Source organism: Magnolia sinica, chromosome 3 (genome assembly GCF_029962835.1).
Source record: "Magnolia sinica isolate HGM2019 chromosome 3, MsV1, whole genome shotgun sequence".
Lineage (NCBI taxonomy): Eukaryota > Viridiplantae > Streptophyta > Magnoliopsida > Magnoliales > Magnoliaceae > Magnolia > Magnolia sinica.
The window spans coordinates 9501818-9518293 of record NC_080575.1 but is presented as its reverse complement, the minus strand read 5'-3'; the positions used below and the strand labels follow the sequence as shown (position 1 = coordinate 9518293).

At 40.3% G+C, this 16476-nt stretch overlaps 1 protein-coding gene across 1 annotated transcript in view; it reads left to right on the top strand.

Annotated features, from left to right (window-relative positions):
* The window catches only part of LOC131239472 (agamous-like MADS-box protein MADS4), a 78137-nt gene that overhangs the window by 11873 nt on the left and 49788 nt on the right, over positions 1-16476 (top strand). The window contains exon 2 of the mRNA XM_058237190.1: positions 13856-13934. Coding sequence (XP_058093173.1) covers positions 13856-13934 — 79 coding nt within the window. The remainder of the gene's footprint in view (positions 1-13855; positions 13935-16476) is intronic.

The following is a 16476-nucleotide window of genomic DNA, read 5'->3' as shown; positions in this document are numbered from 1 at the left end:
ATGCCCTCATTAACTACATTTAATTAGGTTCTAACGTATGGAATTCCACCAACCACAACACGTGGAAATTATGGAAATAGCCATAACGTGTGGCTGTTTCAAACACGTGAAAATTGCAGAGATTGCTGGAATATCTCAACCGTCCATTTGGTTTGGACGTTACAACAAGCGTGAGGTTGAGTGTGTACCAAACATGTGCTCTTTTGAAGTACTAAACTAAAAGAAACCCTTTTTTCCTCCTGTATCCCATCATTCGTGAGACCCTACTTCCTCTCCTTAGGGTCGTCGGAGGTGTAGCTGAAGCTCCATCATGGTAACAATGCGGTCGAGCAACTATGGTGAAAACAATGATAGAATTCCGACAATGATTGTCATAAGGACGAGCCCTTCTCGCTATCTCGGCATCGATGGGGGAACCTGACCATTATACGGAGATGGTGGTTGAAGAAGAGAAGAGAGGGCATTGATGTTATTTTGATAAATGTGTGCTCCACCTGCATTGTATTTCTATAGAGAGGTGATGCGTTTGACGTCAGAGGATATGAGGTTTTCCTCTTCTAATGATTTGCAGAACACTGGGCGTGATTCAAAGAAGCAGGTGGCAACCGTCAAGGGTTATGTGTCTTCTTGGCAGACACCAATAGCTAGGGTTTTGGGGGTTTTCGTGTTGTAACGTCCAAACCAAATGGACGGTTCAGATATTCCAGCAATCTCTGCAATTTTCACGTGTTTGAAACAGCCACACGTTATGGCTATTTCCACAATTTCCACCTGTTGTCGCTGGTGGAATTCCATACGTTAGAACCTAATTAAATGTGGTTAATGAGGGCATATTAGGTATTTCACAGTAGGTGCAAAAGCCTATAAAAGGCACACTATGTATCCGATCACAGCAAGTGTGTGCAGCAACAGTGCAGCAAGTGAAAAGCAAGTAAAAAATAATAATTAAATAAAAAAGGTTTTTATTTTTATAGCTTTGTGGTGTGTACAGTTATAAGGCTTTGTAAAGCCAACAAATTGGTATCAGAGCGAGACGATCCGGTGGGACCAGTTATAGTTTGAAGGTTCAGATCGTGTGATCAAGGTGTTGCCACTGCTACATCAAGAAAAAAGCGTTATTGATCCGTGGTGTGAAAAAGTGATGGCGTCCTCGATCCAGCCACAGATTCCAAAGTTATCCAAGGATAACTATGAAAACTGGTGCATCCAGATGAAGCTCTCTACACCGCTGATCAAACGGCTGTCCTCAAAGATCAAAGAAAGAAGGACAAGAAGGCTTTATTTCTTGTCTATCAAAGGTTGGATGAGTCCACCTTTGAACGGATCACTGAAGCGACAACATGCAAGCAAGCATGGGAGATTCTTAGCACAATCTTCAAAGGAGTTGATCATGTGAAGAAGGTTCATCTCCAAACTTTTAGAGCTGAATTCGAGACCTCACACATGAAGGAAGGTGAGACCATTTCTGATTTTTTTTTCAAGGTTACTTATTATTGTTAACAACTTGAAAAGAAATGGTGAAAAGATCGAAGATGTACGGGTTGTTGAAAAAGTACTTCGATCCCTCACAACCAAATTTGAACATGTGGTTGTTGTCATAGAAGACTCAAAGGACTTAGAAAATCTGTCCATTGAAGAATTGATGGGCTCGTTGCAAGTACGTGAACAACGAATGCAAAAGAATGCGGGTTCAATGCTTGAACATGCCTTAGAGTCTAGGTTGACTTTAAATGAACAAAAGAATGGTCATACACAACGAGGGGGTCGTGGCACTAGCAATCATACAAAAGGTAGAGGGCGTGGATATTATCCAAGCCAATCACAAAATCAACAAAAGACTATCAACTTCCGTGGAAGAGGAAATGGTAGAGGTCGTTCCATGCGTGGTCGTGGAAATATAAAAAATATTCAATGTTACAATTGCAACAAGTTCGGTCATTATGCTTCAGACTGTTGAAGCAAACTAGTAGATCAAGATGAACATTCTAATTATGCAGAAGCATCAAATCATGAAAAAGAAGACTCCACACTTCTTCTTGCATAAGAAGAAGCAGATGATCAACATGACGTGCGGTATCTCAACTCTGGTGCGAGTAATCACATGTGTGGAAAGGAGCTATTCGTGGAACTGGCAGAAGATGCTCGTGGCAATGTGAGTCTTAGAGACTCATCAAAAGTTCTTGTGAAAGGTAAAGGAAAAGTTAAAATATATTAGAAGAATGGTGTGCCGAATTTTATCTCCAATGTGTATTACGTATCAAACATGAAAAGTAACATCTTCAGTATCAGCCAACTCCTTGAGAAGGGGTATGTCATACACATGGAAAACCATTCTCTCTCTATAAGAGATGCACACGGGAGACTTGTGGCTCAAGTCCATATGGCAAAGAATCGCATGTTTCTGCTCCATATTAACACAAAGGTTGAGAAGTGTCTCTATAGACTCGTGAAAAATGATTCATGGAGATGTCATCTTCGCTTTGGGCATCTCCATTTCAGTGGTCTTAAACTCTTATCCTCATCAAGTATGGTGCATAGCTTGCCGACTATTGAAGCTCCAGAACATGTGTGAGGCATGCACACTCGGTAAGCAACAAAGGAACTCCTTTCCGAGTGGAGTATCCTGAAGAGCAAGAGAACCATCGCAGTTGGTTCACACTAACATCTGTGGACCATTGGAGTTAATCTCTCTTGGAGATAATAAATACTTTATTACCTTCATTGACGATTTCAGTAGAAAATTGTGGGTGTATGTAATTAAAGAAAAGTCTGCTACTTTTACTATTTTTATAAATTTTAAAGCTTATGTTGAAGTTGAAAGTAGTCACAAAATTAAAGTACTCAGATCTGACAGAGGTGGAGAATACACCTCAAATGCCTTTCGAGAGTATTGCAGGGAACAAGGCATCAAGCAGCAACACACTGCAGCCTATCCGCCACAGAAGAATGGCATTGCAGAATGAAAGAACCGCACCATCCTCGACATGACAAGAACCATGCTCAAAGAGAAAGGCATGCCAAAAAGCTTCTGGGCAGAGGCGGTTGCATGTACTGCCTACTTGTTCAATCGGTGTCCAACCAAGAGTGTAATTAACATGATACCTCAGGAGGCATGGAGTGGCTATAAACCGAGCATAGAGCACCTAAGGATCTTTGCATGTGTCGCCTATGCTCAAGTTCCAGAAGAGAGAAGGAAAAAACTTGATGATCATGGCGAGAAGTGCATCTTCATCAGATACAATGAAGTATCGAAGGCGTACAAGCTCTACAACCCACTAACCAATAAAGTGGTGGTGATTAGAGATGTAGTATTCTACGAGGAAGATGCTTGGAAATAGAACGAGGAAGATTCAGCCAAAGAAAATTAAGTCGCGGTTGAAGAACATGAAGAAGAGAAACATGAGAACCAGGAGCAGACACCTGTAACACCCTCTTCCGCCGAAACGTTTGCACGCAGAAGTCCAGCGATATGTTCCATCTCATTTGAAAGTATTCCATCAAATCAAAATTCAGCCAGCACATCATCATCCAGTTCTCCTTCACCCTTGACTCCTATCAAAATGAGGAGCCTAAACGATATCTATGCCGAAACTGAGGAAGTAAATTTGTTTTACTTATATGCGGACCACGAGCCTCTTACATTTGAGGAGGCCATAGAAGAAGAATGCTTGAGGACGGCTATGAAAGAGGAGATCCAGGCCATTGATAAGAACAATATATGAGATCTGACTTTACTTCCTCAAGGCCAAAAAACTATTGGCGTCAAATGGGTGTACAAGATCAAGTGAAATGCTGATGGTAAAATAGATCGCTATAAGGCAAGGCTCATAGCAAAGGGTTACAAATAGAAATACGGGGTGGATTATGAAGAGTCTTCACTCCCGTTGCTCGCCTTGACACTGTAAGAATGATTATATCCCTTGCAGTCCATCATAGTTGGATGATCTACCAACTAGATGTGAAATCTGCATTCCTGAATGGAATTCTGGAAGAAGAGGTCTATGTTAACCAGTCTAAAGGTTTTGTTGTTCAAGGGGAGGAACACAAAGTGTATCGACTGAAGAAAGCCCTTTATGGGATGAAGCAGGTTCTTCGTGCCTGGAATGCACGCATCGACAACTATCTTCAAGAGAACAACTTCGCCCAATGTCCATATGAGCATACAGTTTACATTAAGAAAAATGCTCATGGCGACATCCTCATAACATGCCCATATATTGATGATCTGCTATTCACAGGAAACAGTCAGGCGATGTTTGAAGAATTCAAGCATAATATGTTCAATGAATTCGAGATGACTAATGGTAGATTGATGTCCTTCTTCTTGGGCATCGAAGTAAAACAACAAGTCGGCGGCATTTATATATCATAGAAAAAATATGCTAAGGAGTTGCTTAAAAAGTTCAAGATGACAGACTGTAATGCCGTGAACACGCCTGTAGCAACGGGCTTGAAGCTGACAAAAGAAGGAGAAAGAAGAAGCATGGACTCGACTCTATTTAAAAGTTTGATTGGAAGCTTAAGGTATCTCACAATCACAAGGCCAGATATTGTCTACATTGTTGGACTTCTAAGCAGGTATATGGAAGCGCCAAAAGAATCACACTGGCTAGCTGCAAAAAGAATCCTCAGGTATGTCAAAGGAACCATGGAATTTAGTCTCTGTTATCCATACGATGATGAGGCAATTCTGTATGGATACTCCGATAGTGATTGGGGAGGTGACCAAGATGAAAGGAAAAGCACCACTGGATATGTATTCGATCTCGGGTCAACTGCCTTCACATGGAACTCAAAGAAGCAAAATGTGGTTGCTTTGTCCACATGTGAAGCAGAGTATGTGGTAGCATCGTCCATGGTCTGTGAAGCAATATGGTTGAAGAACATGCTAAAAGAGCTGAAGCATCCGCAGGAAGGATCCACAGTTATATATGTGGATACCAAGTTGGCAATTGAGCTCTCAAAAAATCTGGTGCAACATGGAAGGAGCAAGCATATCGATACTCGATACCATTTTCTCAAAGATCAAGTGAAGCAGAAAGTGGTGAAATTAGAGTACTGTCACACCACTGAACAGGTCGCAGACATATTCACCAAGGCATTACCAACTAATACATTCAGACGACTAAGGTCAATGCTTGGAATGAAGTCTGTTTTGGTTTGAAGGGGAGTGTTGTAACGTCCAAACCAAATGGACGGTTCAGATATTCCAGCAATCTCTGCAATTTTCACGTGTTTGAAACAGCCACACGTTATGGCTATTTCCACAATTTCCACGTGTTGTGGCTGGTAGAATTCCATACGTTAGAACCTAATTAAATGTAGTTAATGAGGGCATATTAGGTATTTCACAGCAGGTGCAAAAGCCTATAAAAGGCACACTATGGATCCGATCACAGCAAGTGTGTACAGCAACAGTGCAGCAAGTGAAAAGCAAGTTTTAAAAAAAAAAAAATTTAATAAAAAAGGTTTTTATTTTTATAGCTTTGTGTGGTATGTACGGTTCTAAGGCTTTGTAAAGCCAACATTTCGATTGAAAGACAAAGGCATGGTGGTGACCGCAAAGGGCTATGCGTAGGCATCATGCCGCTCCAGGGTGGAGTTGAGTGATTGTGCAGATAGTGAAGATGATTTAGATGTTGGAGAGTGTTGGAATAGATGCTACTCATGGTGGAAGTGGAAAATATTGTGCACACCTACAAACTTGCCAAAATGTTGTCGATAGTAGAACTAGGTGGAATCGACAACTATGTTTGCCGATAAGGTTTTGATGGTCGAGATTATGGAGAATGGGTTTGGAGATCGTCTGTGGATCTGGAGATGAGATGCAATGGCTAGATGCCAATTCGGTGTTGCTATAAGGGTTGCTATGCATGTTCGAAAACCCTAAAAAAAAAAAATATGCACGCTTTGAAACCATGTGAATGATATTAGGGAGAAAGAGATGGGAAAATAATTCTGAATTTTTCATATTAATTTCCTTGAGTGTGGGGGAGATTCATACACGTTGAAAGGAGAGGTGTGTAGCAAAACCACATTACAAAAGAGATGGAAAGGTTGTGTCTACCACAACTATTTATGTGTGTGAGAGAGAGAGAGAGAGAGAGAGAGAGAGAGAGAGAGAGAGAGAGAGGTCCTGACAAATTCAATCATTGCATAGAGAGGAGAATCCTAATCAATCTTCAACGATAGACTTTCCAAGGCCCATGCAGCGAAGATCATGTTTGCTTCCTATCATGCTTATTACAGGGCTTCAAATATGGTTGTGGAGACTCAGGCCTTGCCAGATGGAATGAATATTAATAATAGTATGGGCCTTCGTAATATAATAGTCTAATCTGATTCCAAAGTGATTATGGATGCTAATGCTAATCCCGATTCTTCCATCCCTTGGAAAATCTGGTGTTTGGTGGGGAGCTCTAACATAAGCTATCCAATCTCAATTTTACTCTCTCATATTTTATGTGAGAGTAATATAGTGGCAAATAATGGAGCTTGTCTTGGGAGTAGTGGATTGGAAGGGAGAGTTTTAAGAAGGGAGGATCTTCTTAGAGAGGTCTGGGGATTGATAGTCATTGATAACTAGGGCATAGGGGAGGAAGGGAAAGCTTGTCCAAGGGCCCCTGTGTAGTGTTTGTCCTATTTTTCCAGTGTATTGTTGGTTTGGGAACTTGGGTTAACTATTATGGTCCATATCTCTTTGGGTTGTATGGTATATTCTATCAATGAAATAGAATTACAAGTGGTCTGCTCCCACTTTTTCTTTTTTCTTTTTTTTTTCATGTGTAGCATTTGTCCTATTTTTTCTTGTGTATTATTGGTTTGAGAACTTGGGCTAATTATTGTGGTCCATCTCTTTGGATTGTCTCGTATTTTTTGTCAGTGAAATAGAATTACAGGTGGTCTGCTCCCACTTTGTTTTTTTTCTTGTGTAGTGTCTATTCTATTTTTTCTTATGTATTTGGTTTGGAAACTTGAGCCAATTATTGTGGTCCATTTCTTTGGGTTTTATAGGATATATTTTCGTCAATGAAATAGAATTACAGGCAGTCTGCTCCCACTTTTTTTTTTTCCTGTGTAGCATTTGTCCTCTTTCTTTTTCTTGTGTATTATTGGTTTGGGAACTTGGGCTAACTATTGTGGTCCATCTCTTTGGATTGTATCGTATATTCTATCAATGAAATAGAATTATTGGTGGTCCACTCCCACTTTTTTTCCTGTGTAGAGTTTGTCTTATTTTTTTCTTATGTATTATTGGTTTGGGAACTTGGGCTAACTATTGTGGTCCATCTCTTTGGGTTCTATCGTATATTTTGTTAATGAAATAGAATTACAGGCAGTTTGCTCCCACTTTATGGCCAGATTAGGTTTTATCCCTACTTGTCCTAAGCTTGGAACATGCTTGGGCTATGAGGGGATCACAATGATTTATGGGTCCATTGCCATATCATTTTAGGATACAAGTCTAAAAATGAGGTAGATCCTAAGCTCAAGTGGACCACACCATAGAAAGCAATGGAGTTAAAACCTTCTTAGGGTCTACTGTGGTGTTTATTTGCCATCTAACCTATTCAAAAAGTCACATATACCTGGATGAAGTAAAACATAAATATCAACTTCATCAAAAACTTCTGTACCTCCGAAAATTTTTTCATGGTGAGCATTTAATCCCAAATGTGTCCTACTTGATCCTTGGATCTGCCTTTTTTTTTTTGTGCCATAACATAGTGTCAAATTTAGTTCTCACCAATTCTTTGGCTTTAGAATTTCTTTGGGGACTGAAATTTTGAGGTTTTATCCGGACATTATTGAAATTTAAAAAAAAAAAAAAAAATCTTTTGAAAAATAAAATATTAAAAAGTGTTGATTATATGGTAATAAATACTTCTAAAGTTTAAAATAATATCTTTATAAATGAATAACAAAACTTCACAAAAAACATGATAATGTCACGGAATCATGATAAAATCGCAAGAATTTAAAATGTGTAGATTTTCTAAATCTCGTGTATTAAATAATCATGTTTGGTTGATATTTCGTGAAAATATCACGAGATGTTAACAATCATGGGTATATCTGTCACATTGCTCGATAAGGTTTGTATGTCTGTGTTGGAGCTTGGTAAGGATTACTGGCATGAGGCAATCCGTATTGAAGAGGTTTGTAATCCACGTGTATTTGTGGTGACCACATGCTGCTTTGCAATCAACATGTGACAGATAGGTTCCAAGTATAAGAAAATTTGAAAACTTGAGCAAATCCTCTTGAAAAGTGTACATGCAACTAATTGAGGACAAAACATCCCTTGCAAAGGAGAAAAGACAAAAGAAAAGGTGTGTGTGTGTGTGTGTGTGTGTGTGAGAGAGAGAGAGAGAGAGAGAGAGAGAGAGAGAGAGAGGCCTGTTTGTTAAATTCCTTTGATTTGGATGTGGTGTCATTTTACACATGAGCTGAGGCAGTTTTAAGGGATGTCTTTATAAGTATATCCTTATGGAAGAATATCTATTGGCTAAAACTATTGAAGGAGATTCTATTTGGACGAAGGTACTTATTTTATTTCAGAGTGTTTCATTTGCATGAAAAGATAGTATCAAGAGTTGTCTCGATTGCACCCCAAAAATGGCGGTTCTTTGCTAAGTCTAAGTTGGCTTGTGCAGACATCTAATTAATGGTTTATGGGTAAGTTGGAAAAATACCTTTTGTCCAAAATCGGAAGGCGGGTTGGGAGTTAGAAGTTTGATCAATGTTATGAAGACATTCATGATGAAAATGGTGTGGGTTTTCAAGAGGAGGGGGAAAGATAGTTGCTGGGCAACGTTTATGAAGGGAAAATATTCGGCGAACATCCATTCAGAAGGTCGTGCGACCATAACAGCCTAGGCCTCGTCTCTATGGAAGTAGATTCGTAAATCTTTTGCGGCAGTTGCAGCACGCTCTCACTGGATCATAGGTAGCGGCCTTTGCAGATTCTAGGAAGATGACCAATCCGGTTTAGGGCCCCTCTCAGACTGAAAATTTCTATTAGCCCCCCAGCAGTAACACCATGTCAAAGACTTCATTGGACCCAACGGTTGGTGGGACCCAGCAGTGGCTAGGCTACTCCTTCCTCAAGTCATTCTAGACCTTGTAGCTGACGGTTTGGGGATCTGCACATCAGCGAAGGAGGATAAGCAGGTTTGGGTCATCTCTTCCTCAGGCGATTTCAGGGTCGGTTCGGCTTAGCTATCTTTAAGACCCCCTGGGATCAAGAAAGCGTGGTCCAGTTGGGTTTGCACTCAAAAATACCCTCAAAATTATCGCTTCTCACTTGGAAAATCATCCACAGCCATTCCAGTCGATGTTAGAACCCAAACCAAAGGGGTCCACATGGCATCCAAATGTGTATGTTGTCGTGCCCCTTAGCCAAACCTGATGGAAACCATTGACCACATTTTTTCCTCGGGTCAACTGGTGTCGAAAGTGTGGAACCATTTCCAGCCTCTGTTCATGGTTCACACGATAGACCAACCAAATGGTGGACCTCCGTTGTGCCATCTGAACGTCTGCACACCTTAAGGGGCCTTGTTCCCACGCCGATATTCTGGGAGATATGGATGTCCAGAAATGCAGCTCACTTCGATGACTCCCTGACCTGTGCTACCAAAGTGATCGCCCGCGTCCATCATTGGATCTACCGCCTTGGCCCAACTCTCCCACTCCCTAGAGTTGTCAAGCGCGTATCTATTAGCCTTAGCCAAGTTAGGAATTGATGGTGCAGCGACATCTAGAAGGTTGGTCCAGGTGATCAGATGGACTAAACCCAAGCCGGGCTGGGTCAAAATCAAAGTAGATGGATCGTCACTAGGGAACTTGGGCCCCTCAGTCAAATAGATCATCGCTAGAAATTGTGCGGGTGATTTTCTTTTCGCATTCTCATCCGGTTATGGATTTGGTTTTAACTCTCGAGCAGAAATCAAGACAATCTGGGAAAGCATATCCCATTGTGTGGAGCTGGGCTTCTTTAAGGTGGAGGTGGAGAGTGATTACAAGGCAGCCATAGGAATCCTCACAAGGAACTCCTCTCCCTCATAAACCATGTACTACTGGTGGGCCAGGATCAAGAGACTCATGGTTCATTTGGAGGTTTCCATCACTCATTCCCCTAGGGAAGCAAACATGGTGGCTGACGACCTAGCTCGAAGGGGCAGCGATGGCCAGTCTCGTTTATTTTTCCACTCCATGGTGGATCTCCGCCATATCACCAGAGGACTTTCTTTTCTAGATAAGGTGGGGCTGAAAAATCTAAGGGAGGGTTAATTTTGTCTCTGGGTTTTCTTTTTGGTTTTCTCACGATAGGCGGACCTATTCCCCTTTTTTATGTTAAGTCCGCCCGAAGAACTTTTGTAAAGCTTTCTCCCATAGAATGAATAAATGTACAACAAGTTTCCCCTTAAAAAAAGACATAAAATGATGGTTTGGTGGGCAACATAGCCTATGGCTGATGAGTTAGAAAATCTTAATCATGCATGAGATGACTATTGTGAGAATGACAAATGTGTATATATATATATATATATATATATATATATATATATATATATATATATATATATATATATAATAACAAGGAAAAGGAAGGTTAATTTAGAACTTTCCTAGGTGAGGCTGGAATCTTTTTGTGGTGCTCCCCTGAAGAATGTATATTTCTTCGCAGTATCAACAAAGTTTCAGGTGGTGTGCTCCCACCTTTCTCCAAATAAATAATAAATAAGATATTGCCTATATTTATCGAACTCGTCAAGTGAGACAATAGATCTATATTATGCAGGACTAGTTGGGTTATCACAAACTCATCGTAATGATGAACTGAGAAGAGGGTTTGTCAAAGAGTTGTCTCGTTTACACCGTTGTGGTGTGATATAGAGTTGGGTTCCCTCACAACACACTTCCCAGCAATTTCTCACTTATTTGATACAGAGTAGCTGACTTTTTAATCCTCTACGAATCTTCCAAGATGACCTGTGAAACATTAAAACCTTTTAGGAAATGAGCAACTAAATTTCGTCGATATTCAGAGGTGGTCCGATGACCCATCTTCTCAATACCAGTACAAATGATCTATAGTGCAAAACTCGCACTTCATTGTTCTGCATTCACCCAGCAAAACCGACTTGATTCGCCCAAGTTGCCAAACCCTGGTCAGAACTTAGAATCAACCATTCAACCTAAGTTTCTATTAGAGCCCATTGGGCACTAGTCAAGGTGCTGTCAGCATGATACCATGGATATTTGCATGGTTGATTTTGTGTTTGGTGCTTCAATACACTACACGCATAGCCTAGTTATCAAAATAGTAGCATTTAGTGCCTCTTGTCTCTAGTGCTAATTCCTGCATTCTGACGACAGCGGTTTTTAGAGAGAAGATGGAATCCAGCTGTTAACGCACTCATGTAGCCGTATGGAGTAACATGCATGGATCCATCCATACTGTCCAAGTGCGCATCTCATTTTACCCTTCGAGACCAAAAATCAAGTCATCCAAAAGACAAGTGGGCCCCACCAGAAGGAACGACTTGGATGCTCATGCCTGTTATTAGTTGAGTGTGGGGCCACTGTGGTGTTTTTATGCCATCTAATTCGATGATTTGATGCTTCCCGCTGGAATAAAGGGTCACTAAGAAAGGACATTCCAAAACTAAAGTTGGTTCCAGCACGTGAGCTGAGATATGCATGATTTAACATTGTTCTATCTGGTTTGGACCATATTAGCTTTGGATGGGGCTGACCTTTTGGACCAGCGCCAAACTTGGTCGTTCATCTGATAGATGGTGTGGATCTAATGTACATCAATCATTATACCCGCAGTAATGAGTGCACTCCCTAAGCCTGCCCCCTTCGGCCTAGGCAAGTCTTGGTTTATAGTCTCACGCTGTGAGTTTTGATTTTGGAAGGTGAGGGAACACAATGGAGTATGATGGCTGACGTGCATGCGCTCAAAATATTATACACACAGTATGATTATAAGACAAACTAAAATCTCCAAATCGGTAAATCAATTATGGAGGGCCATGACCAAAAATTTCGCTTTGATTCCCCCACACATGATCATTTGAGAAAGTCTATCGTATTACGTGCTTTAACCATCCACCGAGGGGGTTGTGCGCTTATGCAATCGCATTATCGGGAATGTGATGGCACAACTCCCAAACAACTTTTTTAAATCAAGGAAAATTTTAAAATTTATGAAAAAAGATTACATGTACATATAATTATTTTTACAACTTTATTAGACTATTAGACTATAACAAGTCAACTAACAATTACTCAAATAAACACAGTTCCAAAAACTATGAAAAAATAACATACAAATTTTATGGATGTCATTTTAAGAGACAATGAGTGTGATAATGTCATTTTAAGAAACAATGAGAGTAATAGAATATGAGAAAGAGTAAAAGAGTAGGTGAATTAAGAGACTAGAAAGATGGAAAGATGAGAGTATGCGAGAAGGAGAGAAAGTAATTGAGTTTGTAAAAATGTGGGGCGGGGAATGCCTATCAATAGGCAAAAAATGAAATAAAACCTCAACAGTAAGAAATCTAACTGTTGGAATGTTACGCTCTTGCATAAGAAATCTAACTGTTGGAATGTTACGCTATTGCATAATATATACACGATGACATAACCGCATAACTATGACTTATGCAGTCGCAAATTTATCCGTGCCAGATCATGTAAGCAGTAAATGACACAATAACTGCATGCCACCAAGGGATATGTGAATCACTGGTGCAAAATGACATATACAATGGCATAAGTACTTATGCAATCACATATGATAACTTTGTTGTCCACGCACACTTATGTAAATTAATAGGATCATTACCAAATACCATATATCCATTCCCATTGTCTTTAATCGTTATAAAATAACTTATTTGGAGAACAGTATCCATACATTCTACAATTAATGCACGCCAAGCAGAACCTTAAGAGTAGCATTTAGAAGATGAACTGTTCCTTCATCAAACCATCTCAATGTAGTCCCCAATGGGGTGATAGATTTGGATGATTCTGAGTCGCCACATGGTAAGTTATGGTCATATCATTATTCTGTTTGTTGTTTCACTTAATTTCTAATAGGGAGTTATATGGCTTTGAAATTCCCAGCTGGGTGGTGATCTATTTAGGTAGAGGATACTATGCTTAATGTTGATAGTCATGCACCCAAAAATTCAAGATGTGGCGTACATCAAGTTAAACTGACTAAACTGTGTAATCAACTGCCGCTAATTTATAAACCCAAAATCAGATTAGTTGGACAATCATAACCTCTGATTTGTTGAAGCATATTTTGGGCATTTTAATTAGTCTTATGCCATTCACAAGTGTGGCAATGGGTGAGTTTGGACCAGGCTAGGATAGGCCTGTGCCTAACCAGAACCAGACATCGCCTAGCATAGAAGACCCAGACCTGACCCAATCCGATCTGAAAATTGATAAAAATCACTTGATTTTTCCTATCAGTTTAACAAGTTTGGCATAAATGCAAAAGATAAAACATTTTAGAGGAAGGAAATCAATGGTCCGCATTCAAGATAGATGGTTTCCTAACTCAGGATTAGAATGGCATATTTGTACGATACAATACATCTACATAAAAGGTCAGGTTGGGTTCGGTCAGATTGGTGTAAAGCGACTTGAGCCCAAACCTAACCCAAAAATTGCTCAGGCCATGCATGCGAGGGCCAAGCTAGTAGGTGTTAGGTAATTTCCAATTGTTAGCGTATCATCAACCACTCTCTGCCAGAGTATCAAAGTTTTTCCCATTCTAATATTGCAATTCTTCTTTTGCTTTTTGGGGAATGATACGTAGCATGTTCAAGACACTAGAGCGATATCAGAAATGCAACTATGGAGCACCAGAGGCAGCTGTGACAACAAGAGAGATTCAGGTATGCATCCCTTCTAGTAAGTACTCATCTAGCTATTAGATAGTTCAAACGTATTCCTATAGTGTGATACCTTGTGTGTTATGAAGATGATTAGGATCATAAGCTTATCAAAATGAGATAAATGCTAGACGGACTGCGGTTATGCAGAGAGACGGTTATCAATAGCATTCACATTGATTGTAGCTCGAATTGTCTTATCAATGGGGAGGTCCCACCTTGAAGTATCCGTTACTCATGAGTAGAAATAAAGGAGATTCTATCCGGATGTGCTGCAAATTATTATTTCATGTTTTTCCAGAATACAACTCGGGGCGGAATGTCTGGGTCGTAATATAGAACATTTGGGACGTCGGAAGAGCTTCCTGTAGAAGTGAGAAGACGCATGATTGTGGATCGGTCAGGGTTGCTGTTAAGTCTACACTTTTTATTTCATTAATAATTTAAGAGACAATGTTGCACAAACGCTTATATTTTAGTTGAATTCTAAAAATTAACAAGCATACTTTTAAATTATTTTTTTAAATTCACCTAAAAGTTATAAATATGGTCAAAAAGCCACATAACCTGACCTTGACTCCCGGCTCTTATAAAACTCCATTTGTTGCCTTTTACAGAGACAATAAAACTCTTTTGACCTTTTTTTTTTTAGGGAGCCTTTCGGATTCTACTCATTTGACAGGAAGTTGGTGAGCAAGGAAGGTTGGTGAGCCCACTGTGATGTTTGTGAGAAATACATCTCATTCATCCGTTTTTCAAATTCATTTTAGAATATGCGACAAATTGGATCTACAAAAAGGAAAAAAAAAAAGAAAAAAAAAAAGGGATCTACAAATGATGTGGGCCACACAAGGAAATAGTGAGATTGGACAACCACCATGGAAATATTTGTACGACGTTGTTTTGTATCAGGACTAGTGTTTTGTGTTTTCAATTCACTCAGTGGGAATGATGTTATAAACAGTTTGGATGGCATATAAACATCAAAATGGAGTTTAAGAAGGTTTCAATGGTAGGTATTTTATTTCTCAGTTTTTCCTCCTACATGGCCTACTTGAGTTTTGGATCTGACTCATTTCTGTTAGCATGTCCTAGATTGAACTGGCAAAACAAATGGACATGTTGGATAACTCACAGCCATCACAGCGTGCCCCACCTAACTTCCAATTGCAACTTTTCGCAAAAGGCTTCCGCAGGAAATACGGAGGAACGAACCAGCAATGTGGGCGGAAGCGGATTGCTTGGTGTGCCCCACTCCAGTTAGCAACACGTGGCAAACTACTGTAGCCCCACCATAATGTTATAATGTATGTGTTACATCCACACCGTCCATCCATTGTTTGAGATCATTTTAGAGCATGAGACAAAAAATAAGGCAGAAACAGATCATAGGTGGACCACACCACATAAAGCACTATGACAATGAAGCACTGTGACATATGTAGGAAGGAAGACGGCGAGCTAGTGAGTTGGTCTTTGCATTCTCGCATGGTTACGATTTAGGTACCAACAACAAGGCGGAGTTCTTGGCGGTTTACGAGTGCCTCTCCATCCATGCTAGCAAGGGCCTTTGGAATGTTATTGTTGAGTCTGACTCCAAATTGGTGGTGGATATGCTCAAGAGAGTTTCTCAGATGGGTTGGAAGTGGTATCATTGGGTAACTCGTATCACTTCCCTCGATTCGAGGGGTTCTTTCCGCTACACCCACACAGTCAGAGAGGGGAACGGGCTGGCCCGGCTAGATAGCAAGACCCAGAGTAATAGGATGTTCTACGCCATAAAGGACCTCCCTCGTGAGATCCACCGTTTGGTGTTGTTAGATAAGGTAGGGTTGGGTGTCATCAGGGTGGCGGATCATGTATAGTTTTCCTTTTTTACGATAGGTTGCCCCGAGGGTTATATTTTGGTGCCCTTGGGGCATCCCGAAGTACAGTCCATGTAATTTCTCACAGATGAAAATGAAGTTCTCCTTAACCTACTGTTGAAAACTTCTTGGGGAGCCGAGAAGCTTTAGATCAAGTTGATGTTTGTATTTTCCCTTCATCCTTGTCTATGACACTTCGTGATGGCAAAAAAAAACATCATGGTGAGCCCTAGGAAGTTTCAATAGTGGGTGTCATTGTTCTCACTACCCTGTGTGGTGTGGTCCACTTGAGCTTTGAATCTGACTCATGTTTAAGTTCAAACCTTAAAATGATCTCGTAAAATGGATGGGTAGTGTGGATATAACAAATTCAACATGTTGGGCCTACAATAGTTTGATGTTAATCCTTGGTGATGTGTGGCACACCATGCAATCCAGGACGCGGATTTCCTAACAAAGCCTTCCGCATGAAGTTCCTACGCCTAGTATGCTACGTGGGGCCATCCTAATGGTTGTGAAAAATACACACTGTTCATCCATTTTTCAGATCATTTTTAGGCAATGAGACAAAAAATAAAGTGGATCCAAAACTCAAGGTAGCCACGCCAAAGGGAAAAACAGTGAAAGAGTTTCGCATTGTTAAAACCTTCGTGGGATCTACCTAATGTTTATATGCCATT